General features: G+C 55.5%; 1 protein-coding gene across 1 annotated transcript in view; it reads left to right on the top strand.

The window, feature by feature from the left end:
• Positions 1 to 3164: 3164 nt before the first annotated feature.
• Positions 3165 to 16360, top strand: part of DPT (dermatopontin) — a 33580-nt gene continuing 20384 nt past the window's right edge. Inside the window, exons 1-2 of the mRNA XM_047705415.1 lie at positions 3165 to 3500; positions 14788 to 14913. Coding sequence (XP_047561371.1) covers positions 3196 to 3500; positions 14788 to 14913 — 431 coding nt within the window. The 5' untranslated portion in view covers positions 3165 to 3195. The remainder of the gene's footprint in view (positions 3501 to 14787; positions 14914 to 16360) is intronic.

The following is a 16360-nucleotide window of genomic DNA, read 5'->3' as shown; positions in this document are numbered from 1 at the left end:
ATCCAGGCTTTGGAAAGCTCATTGGCTGAGTCTCTCCAGAATAGCTCGGGTTCATTACTACTAGGAAATGAGATAGTCCAGTCACTCCTGTGTGGGCTCTGGAATAGAACGAATGATTTGGACTCAGATGGACTTCAGTAGCACTCATGACCTCATGAGTACTTTGTGTGGCAGCTCGTTCTAAGTGCTGACGTACAGTCCGTGACTGCAGTTCTGACAGAATAAGGAAAGGAATCCCAGGATGGGCCTGAGCTACCGGCAGGTTGGACCCTCCCAGCTCTAGAGATCAGAGCCAAAATGCCCCCTGGCCTCTGATCCCTCATCTGGAAATGAACCCAATGTCGCCTCGCTGGTAGACGTTATAAGGTTGTGAGAGAGATAAGATTCCCTAGTTGAAAGTGCACGGTAACGTGCACACGGGTCTAACAGGTTCCTAATGTCCGCTCTGGAAGACCATTCTCTGTGGAAGACCTCCAGCAGCTCAAAGCCCTCAGCAGTTTCTGGAATCCCCCGAGCCATCGCGTAAGTTGGGACACTTTCAGCTCCACGTAACGGGATTCGACACCCAGACTGGCCTAAACTATTAAGATGTTTACTTCTGCACGTCGGAGGGAGTCTAGCCGGTGTCTCTGAGTAGCAAGACAAGAGAGTCTGCCCAGAAGAGGGAACAGGCAGGCCCTGGAATGGTTGGGAAATGAATGTACCGTCAAGATAAGTGCTTCGAGGGCTTGCGTTGCCTCTGGGAGTTCTTCAAGGGTTAGGATTACTGAGACGTCATACCCAGAATGCAGGAGAGACCTCTGAGCAGCAGGAGGCTATAATTTAAAACCTCTAGGGGAAAGGGTGGAGGAAAACCGATCAATCAGTCAGTCGCTCGATCCTCTCTGGTAGTGGTTCTCAAAGCTGGCTGCATGTGAGACTCATACAGGAGCTGGGGCCCTGCTCAAAAGCTTCTGGTCTGGGTGGTCTAGGATGAGGCTGAGACCCTGGTCTGTTTCACAAGCTCCCCAGGTAATTCTTGAGTGCTGAGTTTTGACAAGCTTGAGAACGATTGCTCCAGCATGTTAAAAACCAAAGGTGTCGCCCTAAGGTCACCTTGGAGGACCCCAGCGGCCAGTGGTGAGCAGTTACTTAGGGATGAAATGGTGAGAAAAGATGATGCTGGAAACAAAACCGAGGCTCCTTTCCCTGTTCAGCCCAGAGCCTCTTCCTCTCCCTTTGGTAACCATAACCTCAGAGCAGGCTGCACGCCCAAAACACACACACGCACACACACCTGCTTTCCTCCTGTGTGGGATGTTCTTTCTCCTCCAAGGTCCTCGTGATTAATCTAGCCTGAATGCCATCTGGTAAATGTGCTGTGGGTCGGACGTGGGATTTAGGATTTATAGCGTGATTTCTTTTCCCCCAGCTCCACATTCCTTTAGGAAAGTGGTTCTTTAACTTGGTTTGAACAAGAATCACCTGGTAAACTGTTTTTAGCTGTGGTACCTGGGCATCCCCTGTGAGGCTATGGTTGACTGGGTTCCGGGGTGGAGCCCAGGAATCTGCATTTTAACAAGCTTCACAGGGGGCCGAAGAGATCATTTAAAGAAACTTCTTTAAGGACAACACTGATGAAAAATGAGATACACTGTGCACCGGGAGACACCCAGGGGGCTCAAAAGATCTGAACAGCTAAATCACCGAGAAGACATACAGTGGCTGATAAACACATGAAAAAATGTTCAAAATCCTCAGTCATTAGAGAAATGCAGATCAAAACCTCACTGAAATACCACTAGAAACCCATTACCCTATTAAAATGGTTAAAGTAAAGAAAAATGGCAATTTTCTGGTAGGGATAGAGAGAGAGAGCGAGCACAGGCACAAGCAAGGGGACACGCAGGCAGAGGGAGAAGCAGGCTCCCTGCTGAGCAAAGAGCCCAATGCAGGATTCGATCCCAGGACCCTGAGGTCATGACCTGACCTGAAGGCAGACACCTAACCGACTGAGCCCTCAGGCGTCCCTTGAAAGCACTATTCTCAGGGAAAGGAGTCAGACACAAAAGACCACTGAGGTACGACTGCATTTACTGGGGATTCTGGAAATAGCAAAACTGTAGTGACAGAGTAGATCAGGGATTCCCAGGAACAGAGTGTTGGGGAAGATTTGGCTATCAAGGGGTATAAGTGGAATCTGGGGGGTGGGGGTTGGTGGACCTGTTCTATGTCTCAGTTATGGTACTGGTTAAATGACTGTATGCTAAATATTTTAAAAGATGAATTTCAGGGGCACCTGGGTGGCTCCATCGGTCAAGCATCTGCCCTTGGCTCAGGTCATGATCCTAGGGTCCTGGGTTCGAGCCCCACATCGGGCTCGCTGCTCAGCGGGGAGTCTGGCTGCCGCTCCCTCTGCTTGTGCTCTCTCTCTCTCTCCTTTCTGTCAAATAAAATCTTTCTTTTTAAAGATGAATTTTATTTTCTGTACATTATACTTCAAAGAAAACCACGAACATGGGGGAAAACAAAAACTCTGAAGGACGAATTCAGATGATTCAGATTAAACTCACTACACACTTGGGAGCAGAGCGCAGCTTGTAAATGTGGCCAGTTCCCATCCAGCAGCTTAGGAGGAGCCTCAAGGGCAGAGATCATCCTGAACGTCCCCTCCCTGGGGCCCATAGCACCTCCATGTGTGACTTGACAGTTCCCAGAGCAGCCTTGCAAGCCGTCACGCCGTCCGTACACTGACGGTCAAGAGACAGCGGGCTAAGAACCTAAAAGAAACCAGGCACCTCGCCCTGCAGAAATCATAATGACTCCTTCCCTCCACACCACAACTTTGGTGTTCTGGAATCCCTCCGGGAGTCTGGGGGTCCCGGAAGGCGAGTTGGGAGAACACAGGAGGGGCTTGCTGGGGGAGGGGAGCCCTCCGCGCGGGTGAAGCATTTGCCGGTATCATCTGTCTGCAGAGCTGGTCTCTTTCCAGGGTGTTTCTTTCATTTGCACGTTCCTTACATTTTCCTAGAATTCCACCTTAAAATGAGCTGGTGGACTTGCGGCAGGGATCTCCACGCCAGAGTCTTGCCTGAACCATGACACAGAGCAGCTGGAGCCCGTTCACCCACATCTGCTGGCCACATGTCGGCGGCCGCTGCATAAAACGGTCAGCCCAGCGGCCCCGGGTGACAGTGCTTGCCCACGCCCGGCAGCATGGACCTCACTGTGCTCTGCCTGCTTCTGCCCCTGGTCACCGTGGCCTGGGGCCAGTACGGGGACTACGGGTACCCGTACCAGCAGTACCACGACTACAGCGACGACGGGTGGGTGAACCTGAACCGGCAGGGCTTCAGCTACCAGTGTCCCCACGGGCAGGTGGTGGTGGCCGTGAGGAGCATCTTCAACAAGAAAGAGGGCTCGGACCGACAGTGGAACTACGCCTGCATGCCCACGCCGCAGAGCCTCGGGGAGCCCACGGAGTGCTGGTGGGAGGAGATCAACAGAGCCGGAATGGAGTGGTAAGGGCAGCCTGCGCGCGGCTGGGGGGACGGCCGCGGTAGCCATCCCTCCCCTGGGGGCACCTCGACCCCAGCCTCTAGGGATGGGGGCCGGGAACTCATTCTCTGGGGGGCAAGCCTGCTGCCCAGTAGCCTTCAGGACAGACAGAAACCCAGGATGGGGAGTGCCCACAGCGGATGGGCTCCTCTGAGGTTCTGTTCCTTCCAGAATCAAGTCCTCCTCTCAGTCTGGTCCAGGGACGGCCATGGGTCTGCGAAATGTTTCCCAGCCTACAAAAAGATAAGCACAGAAATTGACACTTTACAAATTTCTTTTTCTTAAAGACTTTATTTATTTGACAGACAGAGATCACAAGTAGGCAGAGAGGCAGGCAGAGAGAGAGGAGGAAGCAGGCTCCCCGCTGAGCAGAGAGCCCGATGTGGGGCTCGATCCCAGGACCCCGAGATCATGACCTGAGCCGAAGGCAGAGCCTTAACCCACTGAGCCACCCAGGCGCCCCTAAGACACTTTAAAGACAACAATTTAACATTGTTGTGATGTCCAAATGGCGTTTTCATTTGGCAGTAACTTATTTACTGTTTTACGACGGTATTGGTCTGAGGGAGTGTGGGGACAGTGAACAACGGGACAAAGAAGCTGAGGCAAAGAGAAGGGGACTTAAGTCTTTGTTGCCCCAGTAAAAACATGCTCTCTGGGTTGTAAGAGCTGAGATCCTCCTCTCTGTGAATTTGAAGTGGGTTTCACTGCCAGAGAACAGTTTCCTAAAGACTTCTAGGGAGAAGTGCTGTTCTCTCCCGAATGGACTCTGCCACAGTCAGTGGTGTGAAGTGGTCCAGGCTGGGGCTTTGCTGTGGTGTGACTGTCCCGGCCCGGAGCTTGGTCAGGACCCGTCCTAGCGCTACTGGCTGCAGGCAGCTGCGGGGGAGGGCAGGGCCCGGGGGCTGAGGTGAGGGAGGGGGTTGGGGGAGGCTGGTCCAGGCTGCAGAGCAGGGCTCTCTGAGGGTTCCAGAAGCACGTGGCGGAGAGCGGGTTGGGGGTGGTCAAACTGGGGGATCACGCAGCCAGCAGACCGCACCATGACGACACACCGAGAGGGACAGGCGCTGACACGCGTGTGGAGGGGCCGGCAAGAGAGGGGACTTCTGAGTCGTCCCAACGGCCGCGGTTCGGGGAGGGCTTACCCCGGGCTGGCGCCGTTACCCGCTCAGCGCTCAGAACAAATCCTAAGTCATTCTGCGCAGCCAGACTGCGGTCTGCAGGCCCAGGGGTCCCCTCAGCCAGCAAGTGGCAGAGACCGGATTCCGATCCAGAGCGTCTTAACCCCGAAGTGCATGAGCTCGGCCGCGGCGACGAGAAACGTGACCGCCTGCTGCCCCCCTGCTGTGGGCCAGGGGCCGGCGCTGGACCCAGGGAAGGGCGTCCCCCCGGGGACGGGAGCTACGAGGTCGCAGAGGAAGCTGAGCCTGCAGGAGTGGGGCTGGCGTGGTGACCGTGACGGAGGAGGGGCCCAGCCAGCTCGGGGGCGGGCGGGGCGCAGGTCAAACACGCAGCAGCAAGTGTGGCCCTTTCCTGGGCCTTCGTTGTCCGCCCGACTGTCTCTGTTCAGTGGATTTAATGACCCAGACTCCTCTGATAGGAGTCCCGTCCCCCGCCCCCACCCCTGGCCTCTGCGACGCCCACAGCCAGGCCCACGGCTCGGCCTGGTCCTCCCAGCAGGGGCTGCTGTCTGCGCGGTGCCCCCTCTAATGCCCCTTTTCAGAGCCGTGTGGGAAAACGGCGCTCGGAGATGATTTCTGGGCTCTGAGTCAGAAGGCCTGCATTCGGGTCCAGACTCCAAGACCATGTGACCTTGCTCCAGGGGTTCAACTCCCTGGGCTCAAACCTCATGTGGAAAGTCAGTGTCACGCTGCATGACCTCAGAAGAATCCACAGCCGCCGTAGCCCACGCTCGTCTGGCCCCGAGAGTGCACTTGGATTTCTCTCGCGCTCTGACCCTTGCGTCTCCCTGCTGGGAGAGAAGGCAGCTGGTGTTTAGTCTGAAACGTGCCAGCTTGCGCCCGCTGTGTCCGGAGCTCCCAGGCTGCTGGAAGAAAAGTGAAAGAGGAAGGGAGTGGACGCGATGTGATTCTGTTTGGCCGGCGGGAGTCGAGGGAGAGGCTGACAGACGAGACCACTCTCCCCCCTTCCCCCACATTTGGGCTGTGCTGACTCAACGGTTTTCCTTCTCCCTTTCCACCCTCTGCTGCCTCCTACTCTGCTAATCACAGAGTAAAAAATGCCCAAACATGAAAAACGGTTCCTTTACAGTAAAACTCTACTGCCCCAGGTCTGATACCAATGACCACAAAAACGCTTTTTAGATGATTATTGGTTTGAGTTTTGACTCCGGTCTCAGTGAAAAGTCTGGAAGGAAAGGATTTGCTCCTCAGCCGACGAGCCGTCCCACTCGCCCTGGGCTTGAGATCTGCTCTGGGGGCAGAGCTGCGGCTCCGGGACTCTGGCTCGGTCCCGTCCCGGGGTCCCCTTGCGGGTCTGCTTCAGGAGGGAGAGGAGCTCAGGTGCCGATCTGACAACAGGACACAGGACCCGCAAAGGCGCTTGTGAATGGAAGCACAGACGTAAAATGTGCTCCACGGGGCGGCCGGTGGCTCGGTCTGTTAAGGGTCGGACTCTCGGCTTTAGCTCAGGTCGTGATCCTGCCATTGTGGGATCGACCCCCTGGGCCAGGCTCCGCGCTCAGCCCGGAATCTGCTTCAGAGTCTCTCTCTACCCCGCTCACTCTCTCTCTCTCAAATAAATGAAATCTTTAAAAATAAATAATAAATGAAAGGGGTGTTGAGCATGGCTGAGCGGCTCGTAACCCTGCCGTTGGCTACAGTTTCTCAGGAGAAAACCACCTCTTCAGGTGCCGGACTCTGGAGCGCACCAGCTGGCCCCCGGAGCCCAGAAGCACCGCTCTGGCATTTGAGGGCCTGTCTGGTTGTTCTCCGGGAATCTTCTCTCACGTGATGTGGCGCAGGCTATGGGGCATGTGGGTCCTGCGTGGGGCAAACACAGCTGGGATTGGTGGGTGAGGCTGAGCTGTCGCATGGCAGAGGGAGCTCTGGCCTTAGAGTCAGGACACCCGGGTCAGGACACCCCAGTTTCCATCCCATCCTAGCCCTGTGGTCCTGAGCACCCGAGTCCTCGGTCTTGAAGAAGGGAAGGTGTGGCGGCCACCAGGGCAGGGGTCCCCGTGCAGGAGCAGCGGACAGGACTCCCAAGTGAACGGCGCAGCCCGTGGCCTGCGGTCTGTGGTTTCGTGCATCCGGAAGTGCTCGTGGCTGGTCCGGGGCGAGCCGGGCTACGTGGAGACCGAATTCAAAGGAACGGCTGTGGGCACCTGCTTTCCTCTCCCGTTCCCGGGGTCCCTGGGCTTCAGAGAAACTCGGGAAGGTGTTTTTAAATGGCAGCTTCTGTTGAGGCTGACACCTGAGATTTATGAAGTCGTCAGAGACAAGCCATGTGGCAGAGAAGAGAAGGAAACCCCCAGCACCGGGTTAGCATGAAGGTCACCGTGAAGCAGAGAACAGAGGACGGGAGCTCGGGTTTCCATAATCTGACCCTCCCTGAGACCAGGCGCTGGGTCGTGTGAGTGACCCCCCGGATTCACGGTTCTGAGCCCTCAGGGCCCACAGTGCCGCCTCCTCTGAGTCTCAGACCACCTTGTCCAAACCCAGGCTTCCCACCCTCTACTCCCCGACCTGCTTTGCGTTTGCTGCGGAGGCCCCGTCATTACCAGACCGGTGTTTGTGGCCTGTCCGTCTCCTTCAAACAAGCTTTACAGAGGAAGGGACTCTGTCTTATTTGACACGGCCCAGAATATTCCCCAGGGCCCGGAGCATGCGGCGCATAGTAGGACCACTAAACGCAGCCGCACCCCTACATCAGACTAGCCAGTGCTTAGAGCGGTTCAACCCAGCCAGTGTCCACACCACGCCCAGCAAAGAAGCCCGCAGATGCGCCTGCGGGAAACCGTTTGTTCGTAGTTTCGGCTCTCGGTGTCCTGTTGCTTATAGGGCCCGGCTTTACTGTTGGCCTCGCATTCTGGCTAGTTGTGTTGGTCGCCCTGAGACTCCCTGAGGTTCTCTGAAATGTGCATAGAGGACGTCGGACTCACTTACCTCCGATGAATTCATTATTGGATCTCCACGATCCCCAAATCTTACTGTCCCGGTAAACGTTCAAAAGTACAATCGTGAGCTCTTTATCTCAAAAACCACATGGGCCGAATGCCACATTCTGGTGTGGATCTCGGTGCACACGCACACACACGCACGCACGCACACACGCACGCACACACGCAGACGCACGCACACACAGAAAAAGACATTCGTGAGGAAACAGGAAACCCAGATGAGGTCTGGCGCTTACGTTTGCAGCGATCACAACTCCTCGGCGCGGATCTAGGAGTTCTGAGAGATAAGGTCAGGGGACAACTCTTCTGTGCATCTAAGATTACTTCAATCTAAAAGGATTTTTATTTTTTTTTAATTTTTTTTAAAGATTTTATTTATTTATCTGACAGAGATCACAAGTAAGCAGAGAGGCAGGCAGAGAGAGAGGAGGAAGCGGGCTCTCTGCTCAGCAGAGAGCCCGATGCAGGGCTCGATCCCAGGACCCCGGGACCATGACCCGAGCCGAAGGCAGAGGTTTAACCCACTGAGCCACCCAGGTGCCCCTCTAAAAGGATTTTTAAAAACAAGGACCCACACTGGTAGTTTAAAGGCAAACAGCAGTGGAACCAAAGAAGCTAAGCCCAGGAGAGGCCTGAGAGTCAGTCGCGGCAGCATCCTCGCATCACGGAGGAGGAGTGAAGGCCCAGGGAGTCGGCAACGGAGAAACCCCTGAAACAGGTGCGTTCCATGTGGTGCTATCACCCTAGGCCTAGTCCCTGTGGTGCGGGCTGGTTTATAAACATACGCTCCTTTGCTCATTCACTCACTACAAGATGCTTATTATCACAGATTTTGCCAGACTCCCGGAGCGTGAGGACGAATGGCATGTGGTCTGTGGCCTTGAGTCACTCGCAGTCTAGTCCTACTTGATCTTCACGGTGCTTCAGGGAGGAGGCACCTCTATACCCCGGGTTGGCAGAGGAGGGAGTGTGGCTCAGAGCATCGGGACGCTTGGCCGCTGGGAGCGGGTGAGCAGCAGAGGGAGAGGCCCCAAGCCAGACATTTCGATGCCCCAGTGCTGCTGGCCGATGGGAAAGGTTGGCTTCGTTTCTGTTCTTGGACAAAGCCAGGCTCAAGAAAATATCGCAGCCCCAGAAGAGTGACTTCTGAGGGCAAGAAGGCGAGTGTGGGAGAAGGGTGATGGCCGCTGAGGGATTCTTGCCAACTCCCCATCACAGTCACCCTTCTTCTAAGTCCTAGGAATCAGTTGTCTGGGGGAACTCGAGTTTGGCAAAAATGGCTCTTGGCTGTGCTCATAAGGATGGCAAATGTTCACTAATCCCGCAGAGGGTTTGCCTCTGCGGACGTGCCTGCCAGACATAATCTTCTCCTTAAATAAGAGGTCCCCAGAGTTACGAGGTCTTCCTCTTAAAGTAATGGAAAGATGATTTTTGCAGCCAAACAGGACAGTGCTCCAAATGTCACCCTACTACCGCTGAGGCAAGCTGTGTCATCTTCCCAAGCCCGTTTCTACCTCCACAAAGACGGAAGTAAGTGACATAACATCTAGGCGTTACCGGCAGTGTGTCCTTGAGAGGGTCACATAATGTCTCAAATCCACGTTTCCTTAAGGTCGCACACCGGTGGCGGCGGGAACTGGCTAGGCAAGCCTGTGCCATGAGACGGTTTTGGTGACTGAAATAATGAACGGGGGTTATGGCGTGGAGCACACACCGGGCGCGGCGTGGCAGGTCCCTGACAAGGGTTACTTGTTTCTACTCTCGTGACCGCTCTGTGGAAACTAAACTCAGATATCACAGTCCATTTAAAAGCTGGAGATGAAATGTAAATTGGTCCATTACAACGGCCCCTGGTGGTACCATTTTGCTTAGGGATGTGTAGTTCAGTTACGATCTGTGAAGATTTAAGCGTGCATTATGAGTGTCGTGAATATCGCTCACATTTTCAGTGATGTTGAAGCACTGCTTGATCTCTGGGTTAGCAAATGTGATAATTGATCTCCGTGGGCTCCTGTCCCGAGCCTGAGATCCCCACCTGACCTGGGCTTGCTCTCAAGCCATAACGGACCTCAGGACATTAATACGTCACATAAGATCATCTGGATCTTCTCGGATGCCTTTGGGATCGTCTCTACTGGTCACATTTTTCCAAAATGGGGCAGGAGTTTGTATTTTGGGGAGAACATGTTTTTCTCCTCTGTCCTGCTGTTTTTTTCTTTCATCCAGAGAAGCTACTCAGCAGGTCCTTGTGCATCACCGTCTGGAAACCTGGTAGACAGGCAGGTGGACTCGAAACCAGACGCAGAGAAGACAGGAGAGTCTTCCTCAGAGGCGGGTGGCGCCGCGCGCTTCAGGCCGAGCGCTCATGTCCCCCCTGTGCGGCGGAAGTTACCTCCAGAAACGGCACTGGCACGCCTTGCCCCCAGACTGCCTCTTGCCGCTTCCCCTTGCCACTTGCCTGCCCAAAGTCCGCACTCGGTCTCTCTCTTCTCTTCTCTGGCTGTGGTGCCAATCTCCTTCCCTCCGACACCCATATTGCCGTGGCAGGTGTGAGCAGGTACCAGGCCAAGCACAGAACCAGGCAGAGAGTAGTTCCGATGAGTGTTTGCTAGAAGCTTTAATGAACATTCTGAAACCCTGTGGACTGTGTTCTAAATGCTTTTGAGTTAGGCTTATTCTGGGGAAAAGAGAATTAAGAGGCATCAAAACTTTATTCTAAAATAATGAGTCTCTCTTGGCGGAACTTAAGCCCTCATCAAGCTGGATTGGGAGGAAAACTGGGGAGAGTAAAGGAGGCTGTGTCACATGGTGTCCCCCAGTGGCTCTTACTCCACCCCTGCTGGCCGGATGGAGACCGGCTGACGGGCCTGGAGCGCAGCGCACGTCTGCAGGACTGCAGGAGAGAGAACGCACAACGCCCCCCAGCCCACTCGATGTGACTGTGGAAGCTTGACCCAGAGGGTGCTGCTTTACCCTGTCCTACAACAGACCCGTCGCCGTAAGAGCTTGGACTTTTTGTAAGTTTGGGCCCAAACCAGCCGAGACTGTGAGGAGGGACTAAAACCCCACAGAAGAGCTCACCAGCCAGACCAGACATGGGCATCCCCGCCGGTCCTAGCCTCCGTCGCTTGGCCTGATGGACAGCCCGGACCCAAGGAGGACTCCAGGAGACAGAGAAACCCTGGCCAGGGGATGAGCTGGAAGCAGAGGACGGTCTTGACACAACTCTGTGCCCCAATAGCTCACGTGTAGAGATTCGGCCTCAGAAGAAACTGCGTCTGGGTCCTGCTCTCCCGGTTTCCCCGAGATGGGGCTCCGGTGAGGCTCCACAACGTGGCAAGGACAGGGCGCGGGTGGGACCCAGCCTGCCGCTTCCTTGACGGGAGGCCGCCCTCTCGGAGCAGGTACCCACGTGCTGTCAGGGGAGGGCTACTAGCTGCCTGTGACCCGCCTTCTAGAAGGTTTCTTCGTCTGGTGGAGCAGGGCCCACAACGACCGTGTTTGTGAAACAAATGAGCCTTCAGCTTCCGAAGGGCGGGGAGCGGGAGCATCTGCGCTCGGCTGGGGCGCAGTGGCCCAGGGAGTCAGCGCCCGGGACTCGGTTCTGCGGGCACCAGTGCCATGGCTCGGCCGGGTCGCGCAGGAGCGCCAAGCGGCCCCGAGACGTGGGGCGGAGGCTTCGGCCTGTCTTCTCGCCACCCGCCCCTTCTTAAAAACAGAGTCTGAGTCGCTTCACCGATGCCGGCCCCCGGCTGCGGCCCCATGGCCCCCCTGCTCACGGCCGCCCTCGCCCTCTTCGCTCCTGCCGGCCCCCTTGGTTGCGGTCCTACCGCTTGTGGCCACGTGCGCTAGCAAGTCTGGTCCAATAAGGAGTTTTTACAAAATGGTGATCGGAAGGGACAGGCATGGAGCAGGCTTGGTTCCTGAGGGAGAAGGTGATGTGGGGAGAGCTTCAGTCACTCTGCGTCCTGGAAACTTCTGGGGGGAGCGGCAGGGCCCTTTCTGGATCGGAGCGGGGGCTCTCCCGTGTCACCTGTGCCCCTGGGGACGGCAGACGCCTGACCAGGCCCCCGTCCGTCCACTCTCCTGTCAGACACCTGCTAGAGCTGCCGTGCGGGGCACCGAGGGGGGTTCAACCTGAGGACGGAGCTGCCTTTCCTCTTAAGGTCTTCACCATCTACTCACATATGTGCGCTGCCGCGGGCGTGTGCCGGCAGCTCCCCAGCCCACCTCCGGGAGCTTCATGCCGGCGATCAGCTCAGGGCCACACTGGAGTCCACCAGCTTTGCTCCGACTGGAGATGTGGAACCAGGCAGCTCTGGCCCAGCTTTCACAGTCGCAGCTGTCGAGCGGACGAAATGAAAGCAGGTGACACTCATAAATGCCGCATCGAGCACCAGGAGTCATGTGCGTCGTCTCAGTAACTTAAACGACTGTGCGCTATTATTATGCCCATTCTACACAAGAGAAAACTGAGGCCAGTACGGAGTATAAAGCCTACACCCAAGACGACAGCCAGCGGTGACTGCAGCTTGGGCCAGCAGCACCGTCCACGCTCTTAGCCATTCCGCTCACTGAGCCCCACACGAGTGTGACAAGGTGCTCTGGCAAAAGTCCGGTTCTGGACGGAGTGACTTCCTGCGTTGACCACATGCCTTCCCAAACTCCGTGCGCGCTCGCTCTCCCAGAAGGGGAGGCCACGGGACAGGAGCAGGAGGGGAGCTCCGCCCGGTTCTCTGGTCTTCATGACAGCGTCATCGAAGGTGGTGTGCGAGGGAGTGACACACACACTCCCGCACAGGGTCAGGGGCCAGCTGCCTGGCTCACAGCCAGAGGGAATTCATGGAGCTGGGGTTATACCCCGTGAAACAGCTCAGCTTATCTTGCTACACTGATGTTTACTTAAGGGGACTCCCCCCCGGGGAACACTGTCCCCACAGGACAAACCCAGACAGTGGAACAACAGCCACAGGGAAACCGCAGCCTGGCTCGGTCTCGAAAGGACTATTTTGGAGGAAACCAGAATTGGTGTGACAGTAAGAAGGAGGATGGCAGAAGCCCTTTACAACTTCCGGTGCTCCCTCTTGAACGGCTCTCACTCGCACTGCTAGAAGGAGGATGTGACAGGCTGTCTTGGACTACACACTGCCCCAGACCCGAGCATCCTTTCCAATCACAGTCCCAAGTGGGGCAGGTGTTTTCCAAAGTGGCACGACTCCCGATGAGCCGTGAGCAATGTTAGAGCAAAGAAGGTTAGTGGGTCAGGGGCTCGGGTCTCAACACACAGTTTAACCTGCATTCCTGATCTCCCATCCCTGTGTCTGGGGTCCGCCAGAACCTCTAACACATCCCAGGGACAGGCAAGTACAGCTGAGACGCGAGGCTGCCCAACATCAAGCCACTCCTTGGTGCCCTCAACACGGTCGTGTGGTGACTGGTGCAGAAGGACATCCGGGTAAAGTGTGTGGAGCGGATGGACAAATACGTGCATGTTTGAGTGTAGCTATGCATGAATGAGTAAATGCGTAATAAATGGATGAAAAGGTCAGATGCCTTCCGCTCAGAGACAGGAAGTATATTTAATACCAGTTTCGTCAAATCCACGGGGTCGTTTCCAGCAATTACAAAGAAACCATCATTGGTTTTATAGTTTGTGTCTCTGCAAGGTCCTTCTCTCTGATCAGCAGGAGGGAGACAACAATTCCAGTTTCCTTATTCTTACTTTATCTGCTGTATTTTCTGGGAACTTATCTGTACTTGGGAAATGGGGCTGTGTTCCGGAACCGTCACGCCATGACACGTAGACACCATCCTGCTCCGCTCGTGAGCGCGAGCTTGACCAGTGGCTGGGAGGTGGGAAACACAGAGAACCTGATGGCTGGTTTCAGAAGGACTTGTGAGAGATCCCATCCCCCCCAAGGCCGGGTGGACAGAACATCCCCATTATCCAGCAGAAAGTGGCAGCCTTCGGGCACTGGTGGGATTTGGGCCAGAGCCCGGAGAAAGCAGTCATGGAGGAGGAACAAGGGAAGAAATGGTCGTAGTGTCCACAGCCAAACTTACTTAGGAAGGTGCCGTGACGATGACAGGGCCAACGCCCAGAGGCCTCATCAAAGCAGCTAGAAAGAAAGAGGGAGGGTCTGTGGACCAGAGAGGAGGGTTTGCCTTCTTTGAAGAAATAGAACAGAGCATCTAAGACAGGAAAAAGGTCCCTACAGGGAACTTGAGGCAGTCAGTTGGCCTGTCACCACCCTGGAAGGAGTGTGCCGTGTGCTGGGACCCACCGTGGGCACTGGGGATAACTCCAAACCAGCCCACCCTGACAACATACAGTCTAGCGGGTGGGAAGAAGACCCCGCTAAGTGCTGAGAACCCGGGCATGTGGTCTAGCTTCCCACGGGTGCCCCATACGATGTGCCATCTATGCCGTCCGTGCCCACCTGGGCTTTGGGGGCGCAAGGGCTTGAGTGAATGAGTGTCCCGTGCAAACTGGGCTCTACCTTGAGCAAGAGAAACGTTGTTTAAAGTTCATCGATTCATTGTTTCCCTTTGTCGTCTTCTTATTTTAAACTCAAATAAAATAAAGGGTTTTCTGTTTCAAGTGGCAGGAATAACGTTGTGTTCTTTTGTAAAAGATGCTTCTCTGTCCATCTGTGCATGCATTCTTGTAAGTATAAGTTCATCGACGTCTCTCAGGAGCCAGGCTCCCCCGTTTCCTTCAGTGGAAATACTCTGAGTCATCTGAGTTGTAATGGTGACCATATGTTATTTCTACAAGTACAGCAAAGTCTTTGTCATCTGCATTACAGTGGAAAAACTGGGGCACCTGCATGGCCCGGTCGCTTAAGCATCCGACCCTTGATTTTGGCTCCAGTCGTGCTCTCAGGGTCCCGAGACTGCGCCCCGTGTCGGGCTGCACGCTGGGTGTGGAGCCTGCTTAAGATTCTCTCTCCCTCTGCGCCCCCCCCCCCCCCCCCCGCCAAAAACAGAGGCACGAATTGCCAGGAATCTAGGTCGTCAAAGCGTGGGCTGGCTCGGGAGCTGCGGGAGCTGCGGGAGCTGGGGTCGTGGTGTCCTTGCCATTCGCTCACTTGTTCCCTTCTCTCCAGGTACCAGACATGCTCCAACAATGGGCTGGTGGCCGGCTTCCAGAGCCGCTACTTTGAGTCTGTGCTGGACCGGGAGTGGCAGTTTTACTGCTGTCGCTACAGCAAGAGATGTTCCTACTCCTGCTGGTAAGCCTGGCCGCCGAGCGTAATGCCTGGAGACTCCTGGGGCTGCAGGGGAGCTTGGGAGGGCACGGTCTGGTCCCTGTTTCTGACGTCAGACAAGCCTGGGCTGTCACGAAGGAGCTTGGAAGGCAGCGGGCAGCAGTGGAAGGAAATGAATGCGCAGCATTCACGAAAAGGCTAGAATAACGTTTCCGCTGGGAGGGACCCCTCGGCTCATCAGCCAAGGCTCCACACCCTCTTTTGGCAGGAAAGAACTCAACAAACCCATACAACAAAGAGGTCACTCATCCAGAGTTACACAGCACTCCATGGGGGTCACCCCTGCAGCTGGGATGTGCTGACTCCCAAGGCAGTGCTCTCTCCCTCTCCCACGATAACGTCTCATCCCAGCCTTGGCTGCCAGACCTGTCCGGGAGCTGATTTTTCCCCTGTCACAGGTCAGAGCAGCAAACATAGCCCATAATTACAGACCTGAGAGAAAGGCTAGTGTTTTCTAGATCCATTCGTAATTCCAGCCTGTATAATTTTGCCCCTTTGTGCTCCCAGGGCTGAGGCCAGACATCCGCTGACCAGGCTTCAAACTGACTGGGGGGGTGTGAACATATTTCTTTAGCGGGAAACTTCCAGCGGGGGTCGACAACACAGCTCGTCCCAAGTTCTTCAGTCTGAACACGAGCCGGGCATTTCTGCCTTGGACCAAGGGGTCCCAAAGTGTCCACGTTTGCAGTCTGGCTCCCTCCAGGGACTGGGCTCTCTGCGGTGTGGTGCTGGAGAGGACAGCCTCTCGGGCCACGCTTTCTCCTGCCACCAGACAGCGTGACCACATGCTGCCCGAGCAGGGCGCCCTGACACTCAGTGCGGGCAACTCCAAAGCTAAGAGTTTTCTGTTCAAAGTAACGAGAAACAGTAAACGCAGAGCTCGAAGCCCCTGACACCAGTAGCTGTAGGACAGAGCAAGGCCTTGCGCCTACTCTCCAAAGCCGCCGCCATCAAGCAGTCCTCACCCCACCATGACAGGGGAGCAGGCGTGGCGAGGGTGTCAGGACTGTGACAGGTCCTGAAGCAAAGACCTGAAGCTTGCACGTGCTGGGGTGGGGTGGCAGAAACACTGACGGAAGAGGCAACGAGGAGCTTGAGCTCCCGTCTCGGTATTGACCCCTCCCCACCGCTGCCCTCCCCCTTCCCCTCTCCTCTCTGGCTGTAACTGTGCTAGAACATCACCTCCCTTCTCTTTGGGCCTCAAGTCCATCCCTTGGAAGACGGCCACCTTTGCTGGGTCTCTGAAACTTTTGAGAATCCGATGAAAGCTGTAGGTCTTGGCCTCCGGAAAAAGAAGACACACATCACCGTATTCAGACCAAAAAGTTACACAGAATCTCCAGGAGCCCTCGAACTCCCTGAAGGCCACCAAAAGACCTTTGAGATTGTTTGAGCCCTAAAACTTCCTTGA

The sequence above is a fragment of the Lutra lutra genome, chromosome 15 (genome assembly GCF_902655055.1).
Source record: "Lutra lutra chromosome 15, mLutLut1.2, whole genome shotgun sequence".
NCBI lineage: Eukaryota > Metazoa > Chordata > Mammalia > Carnivora > Mustelidae > Lutra > Lutra lutra.
Note: the sequence above shows the minus strand (reverse complement) of the source record. Positions and strands in the feature narration are given on the sequence as shown.